Source organism: Patagioenas fasciata, chromosome 2 (assembly GCF_037038585.1).
Source record: "Patagioenas fasciata isolate bPatFas1 chromosome 2, bPatFas1.hap1, whole genome shotgun sequence".
In the NCBI taxonomy this organism is placed as follows: Eukaryota; Metazoa; Chordata; class Aves; order Columbiformes; family Columbidae; genus Patagioenas; species Patagioenas fasciata.
Genome location: NC_092521.1, coordinates 169,285,378 through 169,301,706, shown reverse-complemented (window position 1 = coordinate 169,301,706; position 16,329 = coordinate 169,285,378). Strand labels below are relative to the sequence as shown.

At 60.2% G+C, this 16,329-nt stretch overlaps 3 protein-coding genes across 4 annotated transcripts in view; 2 read left to right on the top strand and 1 right to left on the bottom strand.

Annotated features, from left to right (window-relative positions):
* Positions 1-473: 473 nt before the first annotated feature.
* Positions 474-2,670, top strand: LOC136098376 (uncharacterized). 2 transcript variants are annotated; one of them, XM_065831715.2, is made up of 4 exons: positions 474-630; positions 969-1,095; positions 1,381-1,488; positions 1,733-2,670. In XM_065831715.2, the coding sequence occupies exons 2-4, from the start codon at positions 969-971 to the stop codon at positions 2,302-2,304; spliced, it is 807 nt and encodes a 268-aa protein (XP_065687787.1). In that variant the 5' UTR covers positions 474-630; the 3' UTR covers positions 2,305-2,670. The 2 variants fall into 2 exon arrangements, with proteins under 2 accessions (XP_065687787.1, XP_065687788.1); XM_065831716.2 differs by lacking the exon at positions 474-630 and having other exon boundaries at positions 637-1,095; positions 1,736-2,670.
* Positions 2,671-3,507: 837 nt separating this feature from the next.
* On the bottom strand, positions 3,508-8,413 carry LOC136099100 (uncharacterized). The gene is given in 5 exon segments (XM_071805464.1): positions 3,508-5,830; positions 5,832-7,210; positions 7,456-7,563; positions 7,819-7,945; positions 8,306-8,413. Coding segments are annotated over 4 exon segments (1,812 nt in total). The 5' UTR covers positions 8,306-8,413; the 3' UTR covers positions 3,508-5,632.
* Positions 8,414-10,094: 1,681 nt separating this feature from the next.
* Positions 10,095-16,329, top strand: part of LOC139827324 (uncharacterized) — a 29,148-nt gene continuing 22,913 nt past the window's right edge. Inside the window, 5 exon segments of the mRNA XM_071805523.1 lie at positions 10,095-10,592; positions 10,990-11,116; positions 11,382-11,489; positions 11,733-12,555; positions 12,972-13,033. Coding sequence (XP_071661624.1) covers positions 10,419-10,592; positions 10,990-11,116; positions 11,382-11,489; positions 11,733-12,555; positions 12,972-13,033 — 1,294 coding nt within the window. The 5' untranslated portion in view covers positions 10,095-10,418.

Sequence of the window (16,329 nt, the reverse complement as noted above, 5' to 3'; positions counted from 1 at the left end):
CGGGGGGGCCGAGCGCAGCCGCCCCAGGAGCGGAACAGCCCGTGGTGTGTGCGGTGCGAGCGCTGCCCGGCGGGACCGAGCGCCGCCCTGTGGGACCGACGCGGTTTGCAGCCCAAAGCCAAAGCGCAGCCCCAGCCCAGCTGGGCCGGAGCCTTGAGCTGCATCCCAGCCAGGAGCGGGACATCAGCCTGTCCCGGGCTGGGCTGGGCCAGCGGGAATGGCCGACAAGCCAGCCGGGTGACTCCTGCTCGGCAAAGACAAAGCACCCGTGGCATCGCTTTTGCTCAGGGACCTGCGGGCCCTTTCCCGCCAGCAAGCGAGGGCACCGCTCAGCCGCCTCCGCTGCGCCAGCGCAAGGGCGGGCAAGGGCCGCGCCTGCGGGGCGGAGCGGACAGCACAGGTGACCCCTCAGTGCCCAATGAGCGTCCCACGCCACGCATGTCAGACTCAGTTTAAAGCTGGGAAGCGCGGGGCCGCGCTCTCTTTGTTGGTGGCCGAGGTCCCCGGAGGCCTCTGGCCGTTCTTGGCCCTGCGCTCCCGGTCCGGGAGCTGCCGGCGGCTGCGCTGGAGCGTGAGCGCTGCGACCCCCGGGGCTGAGGTTGGGGTGCGGCCGGAGCGGGCTCGGGGGCGGTGAGTGTTGGCCGGGGGTGTCCCGCGCTTGTCCCGTTCTTGTCCCCTCAGCAGCGCTGCTGTTTCTCGGCTCCTTTGGCGGCGGGGGCTGAACCGCGGCAGAGCCCAATGAGGAGCGGGAGCCCGCCGGGCCCCAGGGAGCAGAGCGAGGCCCCCGGGGGGAGCCCGTTGGCGTGGGCGCCAGCTCGGGGCTGTCCCCAAGCTGCGGCGCTGGCGCTGAGGCGGCGAGGAGAGAGGGGGGCAATCGGGGAGAGCCCCGCCGTGCTGCTGGCGCTGCCGGTGCCGGGCCAGGCAGCGCCCCCCAGTCCTGCCTGAGCCGGGTGTGCTTGTGGCTGCAGATGGCGGTGACGTTCGAGGACGTGGCCCTCTACTTCTCCCCCGAGGAGTGGGCAGAGCTGGCGGGCTGGCAGCGGCGGCTCTACCGGGAGGTGATGCTGGACAACTACGAGATGGTGGCCTCGCTGGGTGAGGACTCTCTCTGGCGCTGCGGGGCTGGGCTGGCGGTGGAATTCAGCTCTTGAGCTGAGCCGGAGCCCTTGGAAGGGCAAATGCAGCTGTTGCGGTTGCTGCCCGAGCGCTGGTGTGGCGGTTGGGCTGGCAGGGGTGACCCTGCCAGGCAGCGTCCTGGAGAGCGGTGCTGGGAGAGGGGATGGGATGGGATGGGATGGGATGGGATGGGATGGGATGGGCCAGGATGGAGTATTTGAGTGGCAGTGCGGGAGAGGGGGCTTCTGCGTGTGCCCCGCACAGGCTGGGCCGCCGTGAAGCCAGAGCTCATCTGCAAGCTGGAGCGAGAAGAGACGCCGTGCGTGCCAGACCCCCCTGGGGTGCGGCGGGGGCACCAGAGCCCTGGGCCAGGTGGGTATTTGGGGGCTGCGGTGGGGGTGGGGGGTTCCAGCAGCACCGTCCCCTTGGCCCCAGGTGCCCGGTGCTGCCCGGTGAGGTCTGTCTGCCGTGCCACGGTGCAGGGAGCTGCTGCCCCGTCAGCTGTGTCCTGCAGCCAGGAAGGGTGGGGGGCTGGCGGGTGCCTGTGCCATTGCCCATGGGGAGGGGTCCCACGTGCCTGTCCCAGCCCAGCACCGACCCGGCCTTTACTCCTCAGCAGCCGCTGACCCTGGGACACAGATGGAGGCCGATGCAATCCCCAAGGGGCTGCCACGTATCAGGGATAAGAGCATCCTGATCAGCCACCAGCGCATCCACACCGGGGAGAATCCTTTTGCCTGCACTGACTGTGGCAAGAGCTTCAGTTACAACAGTGATCTGCTGAGGTACCAGCGCATCCACACTGGGGAGAAGCCCTTTGCCTGCAGCCACTGTGGCAAGAGCTTCAGCCAGAAGAGGCACCTGGTCCATCACCAGCACATCCACACTGGGGAGAAGCCCTTTGTCTGCATTGAGTGTGGCAAGAGCTTCAGCCAGAAGAGCAACCTGGTCAGACACCAGCGCATCCACACTGGGGAGAAGCCCTTTCTCTGCACTGAGTGTGGCAAGAGCTTCAGCCAGAAGAGCTGCCTGGTCCGTCACCAGCACATCCACACTGGGGAGAAGCCCTTTCCCTGCAGCCACTGTGGCAAGAGCTTCAGGCAGAAGGGCAGCCTGATCCGGCACCAGCGCATCCAGGGCCATAAGAGACCTTCACCTGCCCCAAGTGACAATCAGGGGACAAGCTAGCAAGGGGGCCCTGCTGTGGGTGTTGACCACAGGCCACCTGGTCAGGAGGAGGAAGCTGACCAGGCTTCCTACAGACAGCTGGAAGTGGCCTCATGATCACATGCCCTGGTTCCCATGGGAACTGGTACTAATTGGTACTAATGAAACTTTACTAAGCCATGTAGCCACTGCATATTAATTGTTATAACCTTTGTCTTCTTTAACCTTTGGGTCTCTGGTCTGTGTGTGAATCGTTCTTAATCAAATCAATCTTAATTTTTCCCTTGTATAATTCTTCTATGCAGCAAATAATAAGGTGAACCTTGCCATGAAACTCAATAACTTTGTTGTACCGCTGTTAAACTTTATTATATTCCTTTGATTTCATTGATCTCTCTCCAATTATCGCTTTATCTCCACAAAACATATTGCTGCTTCTCTCTTTGAATGATGTGCCTTCCACTCCTCTCCCCTCCTTCCCTGGTTCTTGTGCCTCTCCAGTCTCCTCGCTGAAGAATCCTTGATTTGGGGTGAACATTGCTCAGCGACAACCAGAACATTCATACGTTATCAGCACTCTGATGATACCAAATCCAAACTACAGCACTGTACCAGCTGCTGGGAGGAGAATTAACTCTACCCCAGCCAAACCAGCATTTCTGTTTCCCCATTCCCCCCACCCCGCAGAGCCTCCAACCGCTTGTCTTGCTGACTGCAGCGCGTGTCACACCCACGGACAACCTGTGCAACGGTGCCCGTGGGCAAGTCCGCCCCCGGGCCACGAGCCCATCCTGGGTGGCATCCCTTCCTTGGTGGCCTGAGCACCATGGGCCCACTGGGCTACAAATAATTCACCCTTGTGTTGCCAGTGCAGGCACAGCTGAGCCACTTGAGTCTCAGCAGCCTGATGCACCTGCTGGTCGATGTTCTTCAGTGGCCACCTCTTGGGTCCAGGAGCATCTGTGTGATGCACTTTTCCAGCCGGGATCTCCGGCCGGGCAGCAATATCTTGCTGCGCTGCAGCAGCCCGGGTGGCTTTGTCCCTGCGCTGCCAGTTGCTCTGATCCATTCAGTAACCCCCGTTGTCCCTCTCTCCCCCTGCCGGAGGCAGAGCCCCTTTGGTCCAGCTCTGTCACAGTCTGTTCAGCGATGGACTCATGATGGTTCTTTTACCTTTATCTCAGAGCACAAAATTCAGGCAACCAACATGCCAAGCAATTATAATTCAGTCAAGCAGTGTTACTTTATTAATTTGCTCGTAAAGTGGCAAGCGATAGAAGGATTAAGAAAAAGAAACGGGGAAAAGTAAAGATGAGCAACGAGGTTCCGTTTATCACCAGCCCAGTTCCAAAGGTGTCCCTCTGGTCCCGTGGAGTCCGGCCGGTCCTCTGTCATGGTTCAGGATCCTCTGGTGGGAAGATCTTCAATGGTGTCCATTCTGGAGTCATCTTTTATGCTTCTTCACCCCTCCCCCCCCGCCTTGTTCCCATTGTTTTTGCAGCCCAGGCTCATACTGCGCAAGGCTCAAAAGATTCACGCTTTCTTCTGCCAACGCTTATGTGTCCAGCACTCAGGGGTCTTTCTCTGGTCCATTGGGTGACCTCAGGACTCTTGGCGAGCTGCTGGCCATGCTCCTTTTCACTGGCCATTGTTTGAGGGAACAGGTGGGGGACAGGTGTAACTGAGGCTGCAGGTGAGAACACATCTGGATGGCAGCTATTGCCCTGTGTCGAAGAGACCCTCATAACAACAGCCTTCAGGAGGCGGGGGCTGGTTTGGCTGGAGAAGCAGGCAAAGTCCACACAACAGCCATTGTCAGCAGGAGCCCCCCCATACCAGAGAAATAGCGCAACACAATGCTGCTCCTCAGGCCTCTCTCCAAGTCATTGTCCATCTGTTCTTTCGATCTCAGCTTCAGTTCTCTAGGTTCTTGATGGCAATGTTCAGGTAAATACTGCTCCATCTTCAGACCCACTCTCACAAGCTCTCAGTATTCACTACTCACTTCTTGTAAATATGAATCACAAGTCCCCTCATTAGGATCAAGAGGAAGATCAGCCCTTCCGCTGTGCTGGGGAACTGCCCGCTGGAGACAGGAGCAGCAGTTCTGGAAGAACCCCAGCTGTGGCTGCAGCTCACGTTCCTGTGCCTCCAGGGTGGAGGGAGATTTTTCATGCCTCTTCCGCATGTCCTCTCCATGGTCACACAAGTAAAACCACAGGGTCACCCATGCTGCGAATGCACTATATTCTCTCTCTTGAGTAGAGGAACACCCACTGGCAGTAGCTGAGATACTGGTACATATGGGTGGGGAGTGGGACCCATCCTCTCTGCGTTGCTGGAAGTTCCGGGGCAGTTTCTCCACAGCTGAGATGAATGAGGAAGAAAGTTTTTCTTCATATTCCAAGAGCAGGCCAGCAAATTCATCCAGTGTTGGTCCCTCAACATCTTTCCAGGACAGTACTGCCAACGAGTTGGCGTGCGACAACGGTGTGTTCCATACAAACTTCACAATATGGGAGGCGTGCGCCGGGCTTCATCCGGGTCTCTGATGGTTCAGGTCACCACAAATCACCTCCAGCACGGCTGATTCCCTCAGGTTCTGGACACCTCTCTGCACAGGGGCCCTGTGCGTGGTGACACAGAACATCTTCCTTCAGGGACAGCCTCCATCCCAGCTGACAGGAGCCGCCTCCAGCGCCTGAGGCCTTGTGCCCCTTTGCCCATCGCTTTGGCAATGCCCCTGCCCTGGAAAGGGATCCCAGCTGCTTGGCTTCCCCGCCCTCCCATTGCAGCTCCTGGCCCTGTGCTCCCGGCACCGGAGCAGCAGGTGACAATGTGCTCGCCTGGACGATGGCTGAAACCACCTCGCATGTCTCGCGGCTCCCTCAGGGATGGGGATCCAGTGGTTACTGCCTCCTCTTCCTCTTCTCATGATGCTCCTGCTTTTATATCACCCCTTACCAAGCGAGGTGACTTTTGCTTGCAAGTATTTTCCTATTTTGCAGGATCCAGGTGAAGCTCCAGAGCATGGGAGGTGCCCACTGGCCCAGTGCTTGCCCAGAGCCTCCCGCACACTCTGCCACTCATAGCTGTCCAGCACGAGGCAGAGCTCAGGCCGATATCTTTAAATAGTTGTTTGACCGTAAACAGGACCAGAAGCACATCCAAGAGACACAGCGCGATGGCTGGAACATCCCAAGGATGGCTCCCAAGCTCTGGAGATGACAATGATGCTGAGTACAACTACCGGATTACTCTCAGGACAAGTAATATTATCATATTCTGTCATATTCTCATTTTAAATCCAAAACACAGCACTATACCAACTACTAGGAAAAAAAGTAAATTAACTCTGTCCCAGGCAAAACAGGACACCCCCCACAGCCACCCCGGCCCCTCGGGGCAGTCTCAGGGCACTGGGCTGTGGAGGTGGACGCAGGCTGGGGGTACTGTGGGGGCACTGGTGACCCAGCACCATCTCCTCATCCCAAAGAGGCTTCTTGAGGCTGCTGCACTGGAACGGCTTCTCCTCCACCTGCCCCCCCTGCCGGGGATGGACCCCCCGGCTCCCGACAGCCGCCCTCCAGCATTGCCTGCAGGCCCTGGTCAATCTGCTGCTGGGTCTTCAGCTGCTGCTTCTGGCCACAGGTCTTGCCGCGCTCCCCACACTTGTAGGGCTTCTCACCAGCGTGGACCCGCTGGTGGTTGGTGAGGCTCTTCTTGTGCCTGAAGGCCTTGGGGCAGCGGGTGCAGCTGAAGGGTTTCTCCCCGGTGTGGATGCGCTGGTGGCTGATCAGGTTGTTTTTCTGCCTGAAGCGCTGGCCACAATGGTCACAGGCAAAGGGCTTCTCCCCAGTGTGCAGGCGCTGGTGGCTCCGCAGGCTCTGCTTCTGGCTGAAGCTCTTGCCGCAGGCAGTGCAGGTGAAGGGGCGCTCCCCGGTGTGGATGCGCTGGTGCTTGATCACGTGGTCCCTCTCTCTGAAGCGCTGGCCACAGTGGCCACAGGCGAAGGGTTTCTCACCCGTGTGCACACGCTGGTGGCTCTGCAGTTGATTCTTGTGACTGAAGCACTTGCCACAGTCAGGGCAGGTGAAGGGCTTCTCACCCGAGTGGATGCGCTGGTGTCTGACCAGGTTGAACTTCTGCCTGAAGCGCTGGCCACAGTGGTCACAGGCAAAGGGCTTCTCCCCAGTGTGCACACGCTGGTGGCTCAGCAGGTTGTGTTTGTGGCTGAAGCTCTTGCCGCAGTTGGTGCAGGTGAAGGGCCGTTCGCCGATGTGGACGCGCTGGTGCTTCATCATGTGGTTCTTCTCCCTGAAGTGGTGACCACAACGGTCACAAGTGAAGGGCTTCTCACCCGTGTGCACGCGCTGGTGGCTCAGCAGTTGATTCTTGTGGCTGAAGCTCTTGCCGCAGTCGGGGCAGCTGAACGGCTTCTCACCCGTGTGGATGCGCTGGTGGCTGACCAGATTGTGCTTCTCCCCAAAGCGGTGTCCACAGTAGCCACAGCTGAAGGGCTTTTCCCCCGTGTGCAGGCGCCGGTGGCTCATCAGGTGATGCTTGTGGCCAAAGCACTTGCCACAGTCAGCACATGCAAAGGGACGCTCCCCTGTGTGGATGCGCTGGTGGCTCAGCAATTGATCTTTGCGGTTGAAGCTCTTTCCGCAGTCGGTGCAGCTGAAGGGCCGCTCGCCCCTGTGGCTCCGCATGTGCAAGGTCAGCAGCGCCTGATTCTTGAAGCTCTTGTTGCACTCAGGGCAGGTGGTGGAATTCTGCTCCAGTGGCGAGGGTTCCAGGAGGGGCTGCCCTGATGGGCCTCCCTGCATCCCACCCGTTTTGGGCACCCCCGGGAGCAGGGCAGCGGGGGCCGGAATCTCCTCACGGACAGACTCGGCCTCCTGCTGCGCCTGGACATCATCAGCTGCTGGGGAGGAGAGGCTGGGTCAGTGCTGGGGCCGGGACAGGCACGTGGGACCCCTCCCCATGGGCAATGGCACAGGCACCCGCCAGCCCCCCACCCTTCCTGGCTGCAGGACACAGCTGACGGGGCAGCAGCTCCCTGCACCGTGGCACGGCAGACAGACCTCACCGGGCAGCACCGGGCACCTGGGGCCAAGGGGACAGTGCTGCTGGAACCCCCCACCCCCACCGCAGCCCCCAAATACCCACCTGGCCCTGGGCTCTGGTGCCCCCGCCGCACCCCGGGGGGGTCTGGCACGCACGGCGTCTCTTCTCGCTCCAGCTTGCAGATGAGCTCTGGCTTCACGGCGGCCCAGCCTGTGCGGGGCACACGCAGAAGCCCCCTCTCCCGCACTGCCACTCAAATTCTCCATCCTGGCCCATCCCATCCCCTCTCCCAGCACCGCTCTCCAGGACGCTGCCTGGCAGGGTCACCCCTGCCAGCCCAACCGCCACACCAGCGCTCGGGCAGCAACCGCAACAGCTGCATTTGCCCTTCCAAGGGCTCCGGCTCAGCTCAAGAGCTGAATTCCACCGCCAGCCCAGCCCCGCAGCGCCAGAGTGAGTCCTCACCCAGCGAGGCGACCATCTCGTAGTTGTCCAGCATCACCTCCCGGTAGAGCCGCCGCTGCCAGCCCGCCAGCTCTGCCCACTCCTCGGGGGAGAAGTAGAGGGCCACGTCCTCGAACGTCACCGCCATCTGCAGCCACAAGCACACCCGGCTCAGGCAGGACTGGGGGGCGCTGCCTGGCCCGGCACCGGCAGCGCCAGCAGCACGGCGGGGCTCTCCCCGCTTGCCCCCCTCTCTCCTCGCCGCCTCAGCGCCAGCGCCGCAGCTTGGGGACAGCCCCGAGCTGGCGCCCACGCCAACGGGCTTCCCCCGGGGGCCTCGCTCTGCTCCCCGGGGCCCGGCGGGCTCCCGCTCCTCATTGGGCTCTGCCGCGGTTCAGCCCCCGCCGCCAAAGGAGCCGAGAAACAGCAGCGCTGCTGAGGGGACAAGAACGGGACAAGCGCGGGACAAGAGCGGGACAAGCGCGAGACAAGAACGGCCAACACTCACCGCCCCCGAGCCCGCTCCGGCCGCACCGCAGCCTCAGCCCCGCGGGCCCCTGCCCGCCCTCTTCTACTCGGCGTGACGTCACCCGCCACCGACGCCCCCTTTGGCCAGGGCGGGTCACGTGTCCTCACCGGGGCTCCTCCCACCGCGCTCCGCCCATTGCCTGCGGTCCAGCCCCGCCCCGCCCGTCACCCGCCCCCTGTTCCGAGCCGCGCTGCTCGTGCCCGGACCCGGCAGCCTCCGCTCGGTCCCCGCCGCTCCCGGGGCGGCTGCGCTCGACCCCCCAGCCAAAGCAGCAGCGGCACAGCAGCTGAAGCCCCAGCGGTGGTGGGGCTCTCAGACTTGAAGCACCGGTCAAGTCCGGGGCCGACTTTGGATCCAGCCGCACCCGGACTCGTCTCTGAGAAGCTGAGGAAGCAAGAGGGTCCCTTCTGAAGCCCGTGGCCCGACGGGAGGGCCTCCCTCTGCCCGTGTGCAGCCCCGTTCCCACAGAAACCACCTGGAACAGCCCTCACCGCGTTCCCTCGGTCCGTGGCCGTCCCTCTAAAATGTCCCTGAGTTCCTTGCGTCCATGACTTTCGGCTCTGATCTGTCACAACAGTCTCCGGGCCAGGAGAGATGCTGCTGGGGTGGGACTGTACGCGCTGCACCCCAAGGCCGTGGCTGGGGTAGCTGGCTGGCCCGTGCCCAGGCTCTGCGGGCTCAAGGTGCTGATGTCCAGGACGTGACAAATGTCTTAGCATGCTCTGGTCAGCCTCTGCAACAGCTGTGCACATCTGCATGGACGGCACGGGCATCCCCACTGCTTCCCCAGCCCCGCGCACACGGGGTTGCTGGTGTCCCTTCTACAACTGGCTCTGAGATCTCCCCCGGCACCCCCGCACGCAAACCTGCCCACGGCGGCTGTGCCCAGCGAGAGGTGCTGGCACGGGCAGCCTGCGGGGACATGGGACACGAGACGTGTGCTGGGGAGCCACAGGGACGGGCTCTCTGAACAACGCGGAGACACTGACTGCAAAGCGTGACAAGGCTGAAAGGCTCTGAGACAGAGACGTCGGGAACGGGGATGGGGGTGGAGGAAGCGACCGTCTTGCCAATAGAACAGGCTCGGGCAGGATCTCCCAGCAAAGCAGAGTTTCTTCATGATTTTGCCAAAGCGGGTGTTCAACCTCAGGGTAAGCACACACTGAACAGGGCAAAAGCGGCTGTTGATATTCCCCCAGTCCCAGCCGCAAGTTCCCTCCCCTGCTCCCCATTGGCTGGGCACGGGGTTCGCGGATAACGCAACGCTTCCCCATGTCCTGCCTCAGTTTACCTCTCTCAGCACTCCGGTTCTAACGCCCCTCATCTGTTGAGTCAGGGTGCCTGTGGCATTCGGAGTTAATGCATCCCTCATCCCATCTGGTGGGACAGGACACCTGTGAGTAGCAAAACCATCTCCACGCAGGCAGTTACTCAGCAGAGAGCTCACAGCAGCTCCCCCAGGCCGGCACATTTATGAACAAAGCGGTTGGCTCGCAGCCGAACCGCACACGGAGGGAAAGGTCTGCACGAGACCCCCTGCACCCACCACTGATGGGGGCTCGGCTGCTGTGCCGCTGCCCTGGGGGTCTCCTAGCAGGAGTTCTCGGCCCGGCTGCAGCTCAGGCCGTTCCCTCCTGTGGACTCTGCAGCAAAGCGCTGCTGGTTTGGCCGGGGGGGCCGAGCGCAGCCGCCCCAGGAGCGGAACAGCCCGTGGTGCGTGCGGTGCGAGCGCTGCCCGGCGAGACCGAGCGCCGCCCTGTGGGACCGACGCGGTTTGCAGCCCAAAGCCAAAGCGCAGCCCCAGCCCAGCTGGGCCGGAGCCTTGAGCTGCATCCCAGCCAGGAGCGGGACATCAGCCTGTCCCGGGCTAAGCTGGGCTGGGCCAGCGGGAATGGCCGACAAGCCAGCCGGGTGACTCCTGCTCGGCAAAGACAAAGCACCCGTGGCATCGCTTTTGCTCAGGGACCTGCGGGCCCTTTCCCGCCAGCAAGCGAGGGCACTGCTCAGCCGCCTCCGCTGCGCCAGCGCAAGGGCGGGCAAGGGCCGCGCCTGCGGGGCGGAGCGGACAGCACAGGTGACCCCTCAGTGCCCAATGAGCGTCCCACGCCACGCACGTCAGACTCAGTTTAAAGCTGGGAAGCGCGGGGCCGCGCTCTCTTTGTTGGCGGCCGGGGTCCCCGGAGGCCTCTGGCCGTTCTTGGCCCTGCGCTCCCGATCCGCGCGTCGGGGAATCCGGTCCGGGAGCTGCCGGCGGCTGCGCTGGAGCGTGAGCGCTGCGACCCCCGGGGCTGAGGCTGCGGTGCGGCCGGAGCGGGCTCGGGGGCGGTGAGTGTTGGCCGGGGGTGTCCCGCGCTTGTCCCGTTCTTGTCCCCTCAGCAGCGCTGCTGTTTCTCGGCTCCTTTGGCGGCGGGGGCTGAACCGCGGCAGAGCCCAATGAGGAGCGGGAGCCCGCCGGGCCCCGGGGAGCAGAGCGAGGCCCCCGGGGGGAGCCCGTTGGCGTGGGCGCCAGCTCGGGGCTGTCCCCAAGCTGCGGCGCTGGCGCTGAGGCGGCGAGGAGAGAGGGGGGCAAGCGGGGAGAGCCCCGCCGTGCTGCTGGCGCTGCCGGTGCCGGGCCAGGCAGCGCCCCCCAGTCCTGCCTGAGCCGGGTGTGCTTGTGGCTGCAGATGGCGGTGACGTTCGAGGACGTGGCCCTCTACTTCTCCCCCGAGGAGTGGGCAGAGCTGGCGGGCTGGCAGCGGCGGCTCTACCGGGAGGTGATGCTGGACAACTACGAGATGGTGGCCTCGCTGGGTGAGGACTCTCTCTGGCGCTGCGGGGCTGGGCTGGCGGTGGAATTCAGCTCTTGAGCTGAGCCGGAGCCCTTGGAAGGGCAAATGCAGCTGTTGCGGTTGCTGCCCGAGCGCTGGTGTGGCGGTTGGGCTGGCAGGGGTGACCCTGCCAGGCAGCGTCCTGGAGAGCGGTGCTGGGAGAGGGGATGGGATGGGATGGGATGGGCCAGGATGGAGTATTTGAGTGGCAGTGCGGGAGAGGGGGCTTCTGCGTGTGCCCCGCACAGGCTGGGCCGCCGTGAAGCCAGAGCTCATCTGCAAGCTGGAGCGAGAAGAGACGCCGTGCGTGCCAGACCCCCCCGGGGTGCGGCGGGGGCACCAGAGCCCAGGGTCAGGTGGGTATTTGGGGGCTGCGGTGGGGGTGGGGGGTTCCAGCAGCACCGTCCCCTTGGCCCCAGGTGCCCGGTGCTGCCGGTGAGGTCTGTCTGCCGTGCCACGGTGCAGGGAGCTGCTGCCCCGTCAGCTGTGTCCTGCAGCCAGGAAGGGTGGGGGGCTGGCGGGTACCTGTGCCATTGCCCAAGGGGAGGGGTCCCACGTGCCTGTCCCGGCCCAGCACTGACCCGGCCTTTACTCCTCAGCAGCTGCTGACCCTGGGACACAGATGGAGGCCGATGCGATCCCCGAGGGGCTGCCGGGTATCAGGGATAAGAGCATCCTGATCAGCCACCAGCGCATCCACACCGGGGAGAATCCTTTTGCCTGCACTGACTGCGGCAAGAGCTTCAGTTACAGCAATGATCTGCTGAGGTACCAGCGCATCCACACCGGGGAGAAGCCCTTTGCCTGCAGCCACTGTGGCAAGAGCTTCAGCCGGAAGCCGTTCCTGGTTCGTCATCAGCGCCTGCACACCGGGGAGAAGCCCTTTGCCTGTAGCCACTGTGGTAAGAGTTTCAGACAGAAGACGAACCTGATCAGCCACCAGCGCATCCACACTGGGGAGAATCCTTTTGCCTGCACTGACTGCAGCAAGAGCTTCAGTTACAACAGTGATCTGCTGAGGCACAAGCGCATCCACACCGGGGAGAAGCCCTTTGCCTGCAGCCACTGTGGCAAGAGCTTCGGCTGGAAGAGCCTCCTGGTCCGTCACCAGCGCATCCACACCGGGGAGAAGCCCTTTGTCTGCACTGAGTGTGGCAAGAGCTTCCGCCAGAGGAGCCACCTGGTCATTCACCAGCGCATCCACACTCGGGAGCACCCCTATCTCTGTGCTGTGTGTGGCAAGAGCTTCAGCCAGAATAACTACCTGGTCGGTCACCAGCGCACCCACACTAGGGAGAAACCCTTTCTCTGCAGCCACTGTGGCAAGAGCTTCAGACAGAAGGGCGGCCTGATCCAGCACCAGTGCATCCAGAGCTGTGAGAAACCTTCACCTGCCCCAAGTGACAATCAGGGGACAACCTAGCAAGGGGGCCCTGCTGTGGGTGTTGACCACAGGCCACCTGGTCAGGAGGAGGAAGCTGACCAGGCTTCCTACAGACAGCTGGAAGTGGCCTCATGATCACATGCCCTGGTTCCCATGGGAGACTCCAATCCCCCTGACATCTGCTGGGTGGGCAACACATCTGAGCACGCACAGCCCAGGAGGTTCCTACAGGTGACAACATTTGGTACAGATGGTGGAGGAGCCAACGGGGAGAGGGATGCTGCTGGACCTTGGCCTTACAAACCAAGAAGAGCTGCTTGGAGGTGTTAGAGAATATTGATGAATATATTGAATAACACTGGTCCCAGCACTGACCCCTGGGGCACTGCACTAGGTCCAGGCCTCAACTGGACTCTGCCCCATTGACCAGGACTCTCTGGCTTCTTCCCTTCAGCCGGTTCACAGTCACCTCAGAACCCGACCATCCAGCGCACACCTCCTCAGTTCAGCAGCGAGGTTGGGAGCAGCCTCGGCTGCAGCGACCGTGGGATGCTGGAGTTCAGCATCCTGCGTGGAGGAAGCAGGACAATGAGCGGGACTAAACCCACGGACAACAGCTGGGTGAACTTTGGCCTCTCCAAGGTCCTGCTTGAAGAATGCATGGGACAGGGCTCCAGAAGGCAGGGGGTCCAAGAGAGCTGGCTGATGTTCCAACAGCACTTCCTCCAGCCGAGCAAAACGGGACATTTTGCAGTTCGTCCTGATGAATCCCCTGGGACTGTACTTGTGTGTGTTGGGTGTGTTTGTGTGAGAACCCTTTGTGGTTGTAGATTTACAGACAACACCACTGCAGAGACACATAACCTCTGTTATCTGCATCTGGAATTTTACTGAGCCTGCGGGATGTGATTTCAACTATTCAGGTGCTGTCACAACCCACCAGCTCCTACAATCCAACTGCCCATTTGTATGGGGATATAGTGGAAGATTTGGTGAGGAGGTCAGTCAAATGTAAATACGCTCAAGTGACTTGCACCTATCTGTAGAAAAAGCACATACATCACAGTAGTTGCTTTACTGACCTTGTGTGCTTAATGAGTAGAATCTGTGTTAGATAACACAGGGCTGTGAGAAACTCCAGGCACCTTATCACTGTGTCTGAGGTTCCCGCTTTGTTGTGAGAAAGAGCAGGAGGCTGCGCCTGCCTGAAGCCTTGAAATACAGGCGAGCTCGGCAGGCCCAGCGATCTTCCAGCAGGGCCGAACTGACCAGCGCCTGCGTCCCCGCTTACGCTGCCTCTGCCTGGGAGCTCAGGTGCAGCTACGGAGATCCCCCAGTAGAGAGGGAACTCAAATAAAACCTGCTCTTTGCAAATGGATTCGTGGCCTCTGGCTCTTCTTGCGATGCGCCTGCGTATGTGCACACATTTGGCATTAGTTGGTAGTCGCTAGAACCAGCCATGCTGTGGTTTGCAAAAAAACCGGGGACGGGGAGGCCTCAAGGGTGAGTCCCCAAATTCCGGGATGGCCCAGTACGGAGCACTGGGCTCCCTTGGCTGCTCTCCTGTCTGAATTCGCTCCGCCAGAGGCATGGCCTCAGCTTGATAATGGGGCGGTGATTCCCCCCAGGTCATTCCAGCAGCTATGGTAAGATTTCCATGGAGAGCGGCATCGACTTCTCACAAATTAGCGGGGAGATTGGGATGATGATTTGTTACCGGTCTTAGAGCTCTTGATCGTGGCGCTGTTGCATTGAAGAGTAAAATAAGAGAATTGGAAAAGGAGGTTGAGATTTTACAGGATGCAAAGGCGATTGCACAAGAAGTAATTACTGTTCAAGCAGAGCGGTGCTATGAGCTGCAAGAGAATGTAGGCCGGTTGCTAGCATGTATTGCTAAGGAACAAAGGGAAAAATATGGCAAAAGTGAGTTTTTGAGTTCACAGTATCACAGTATGTTTGGGATTGGAAGGGACCTCACAAGATCACCCAGTCCAATCCCCCTGCTGGAGCAGGAACGCCTGGGTGAGGTCGCACAGGAACATGTCCAGGCGGCTTTGAATGTCTGCAGGGAAGGGGACTCCACAACCTCCCTGGGCAGCCTGGGCCAGGCTCTGACACCCTCACTGAGAAGTTTTTTCTCAAATTTAAGTGGAACCTCTTGTGTTCCAGCTTGATCCCATTGCCCCTTGTCCTGTCATTGTTTGCCACTGAGAAGAGCCTGGCTCCATTCTCATGGCACTCACCCTTCATATATTTATAAACATTAATAAGGTCACCCCTCAGTCTCCTCCAAACTAAAGAGCCCCAGCTCCCTCAGCCTTTCTTCATAAGGGAGGTGCTCCACTCCCTTAATCATCTTTGTTGCCCTACGCTGGACTCCCTCCAGCAGTTCCCTGTTCTTCTTGAACTGAGGGGCCCAGAACTGGACACAATATTCCAGATGGGGTCTCACTAGGGCACAGTAGAGGGGAAGGAGGACCTCTCTCAATCTACTGACCACCCCCCTTGTAATACACCCGAGGATGCCATTGGCCTTCCTGGCCACAAGGGCCCAATGCTGGCTCATGGTCATCCTGCTGTCCACCAGGACCCCCACTGCTCTCTAATATGTAATTTCCCAACCTATACTGGAACCTGGGGTTGTTCCTGCCCAGATGCAGGACTCTACACTTGCCCTTGTTAAATTCCATCAGGTTATTCCCCACCCAACTCTCCAGCCTGTCCAGGTCTCTGGATGGCAGCACAGCTTCCAGTGTCAGCCACTCCTCCCAGCTTGGTGTCATCAGCAAACCTGCTGATAGTACACTCAATTCCCTCGTGCAAATCGTTAATGAATATATTGAATAATATTGGTCCCAGTACTGACCCCTGAGGCACTGCACTAGATACTGGCCTCCAACGGGACTCTGCACCATTGACTGTTGGAGAATGGCTTGGAAATGGGGGAGATGGATCTGCGGACCGGTTGTACGAGCAGAGCCCGTTCTGAAGACTTTGGCACAAGTAGTAAGGTTTGGCCACGGTGGGAACCGCTGACTGTTTCAGTAAAATCAACAAGGTCACTGAGACCTTGGCAGAGTTTCCCAAACAGCTTTCTAGAGCACTAGATTGTAGAACAAGCATAGCTAGCAGCTGCAAGTAGGATGACCATGCAAATGTGACTGTTAGAGCCAATTAGTAGGTGACAGGTATGCATAATTATCGTGAACTGTATAAGTATATGCTACTCGGGCTAATAAATCGAACTATGCTTTATCACTCATATTGAGTCGACCTGCGTGTTCCTCCGCCGCTCAAAGTGGCGCCCAAATGTGGAGCCAAAGTTTCCCCTCGGAGCGGCGGATGCAGAGAAGCACCGGTTAGCAGCGAACCGGGGGGCTAAGATCGACCGAACGCTGCCCGACGCGGCGTGTCGTTCCGAAAGCCTGGGCCGTCCAAACGGGGTCCGCCGTCTGCAGTTAGATAGCCTGTTAAATCACGAGAATCCGTTGACTGAAAATGTGCGTTTTGTGATAATACAGAAGATCGTGAGTAATTCAGTTCTTTACTGCGTGAATGTGATGATAAGATTTTGTGTGCGATAGCTGTTATTTTTCTTTCTAGAATGCTAGCTTTATTCCAATATCCAGACTTGCGCAACTCTGTGATCGGCTGTGTCTCATCTTGATGTGCTGGAGTTGGCTTTTTTGTATGCACACCAAGTAAAGAATCCTGGTTTTGGGATAACAGCCGTAGCACCCCAGATGAGACACTGATAAAAGCCTTGCCCAGTCCAGCTCGCTGCGGCGGGGCGGGTGCCGATGGGGCTCCAG

Bases quoted from the DNA above. Each gene is read 5' to 3' on its own strand.
- LOC136098376 (XM_065831715.2), top strand. From the start codon at position 969: ATGGCGGTGACGTTCGAGGACGTGGCCCTCTACTTCTCCCCCGAGGAG. The intron at 1,096-1,380 runs GTGAGGACTCTC...TGCCCCGCACAG, and splicing joins CGAGATGGTGGCCTCGCTGG to GCTGGGCCGCCGTGAAGCCA. The intron at 1,489-1,732 runs GTGGGTATTTGG...TTTACTCCTCAG, and splicing joins GCACCAGAGCCCTGGGCCAG to CAGCCGCTGACCCTGGGACA.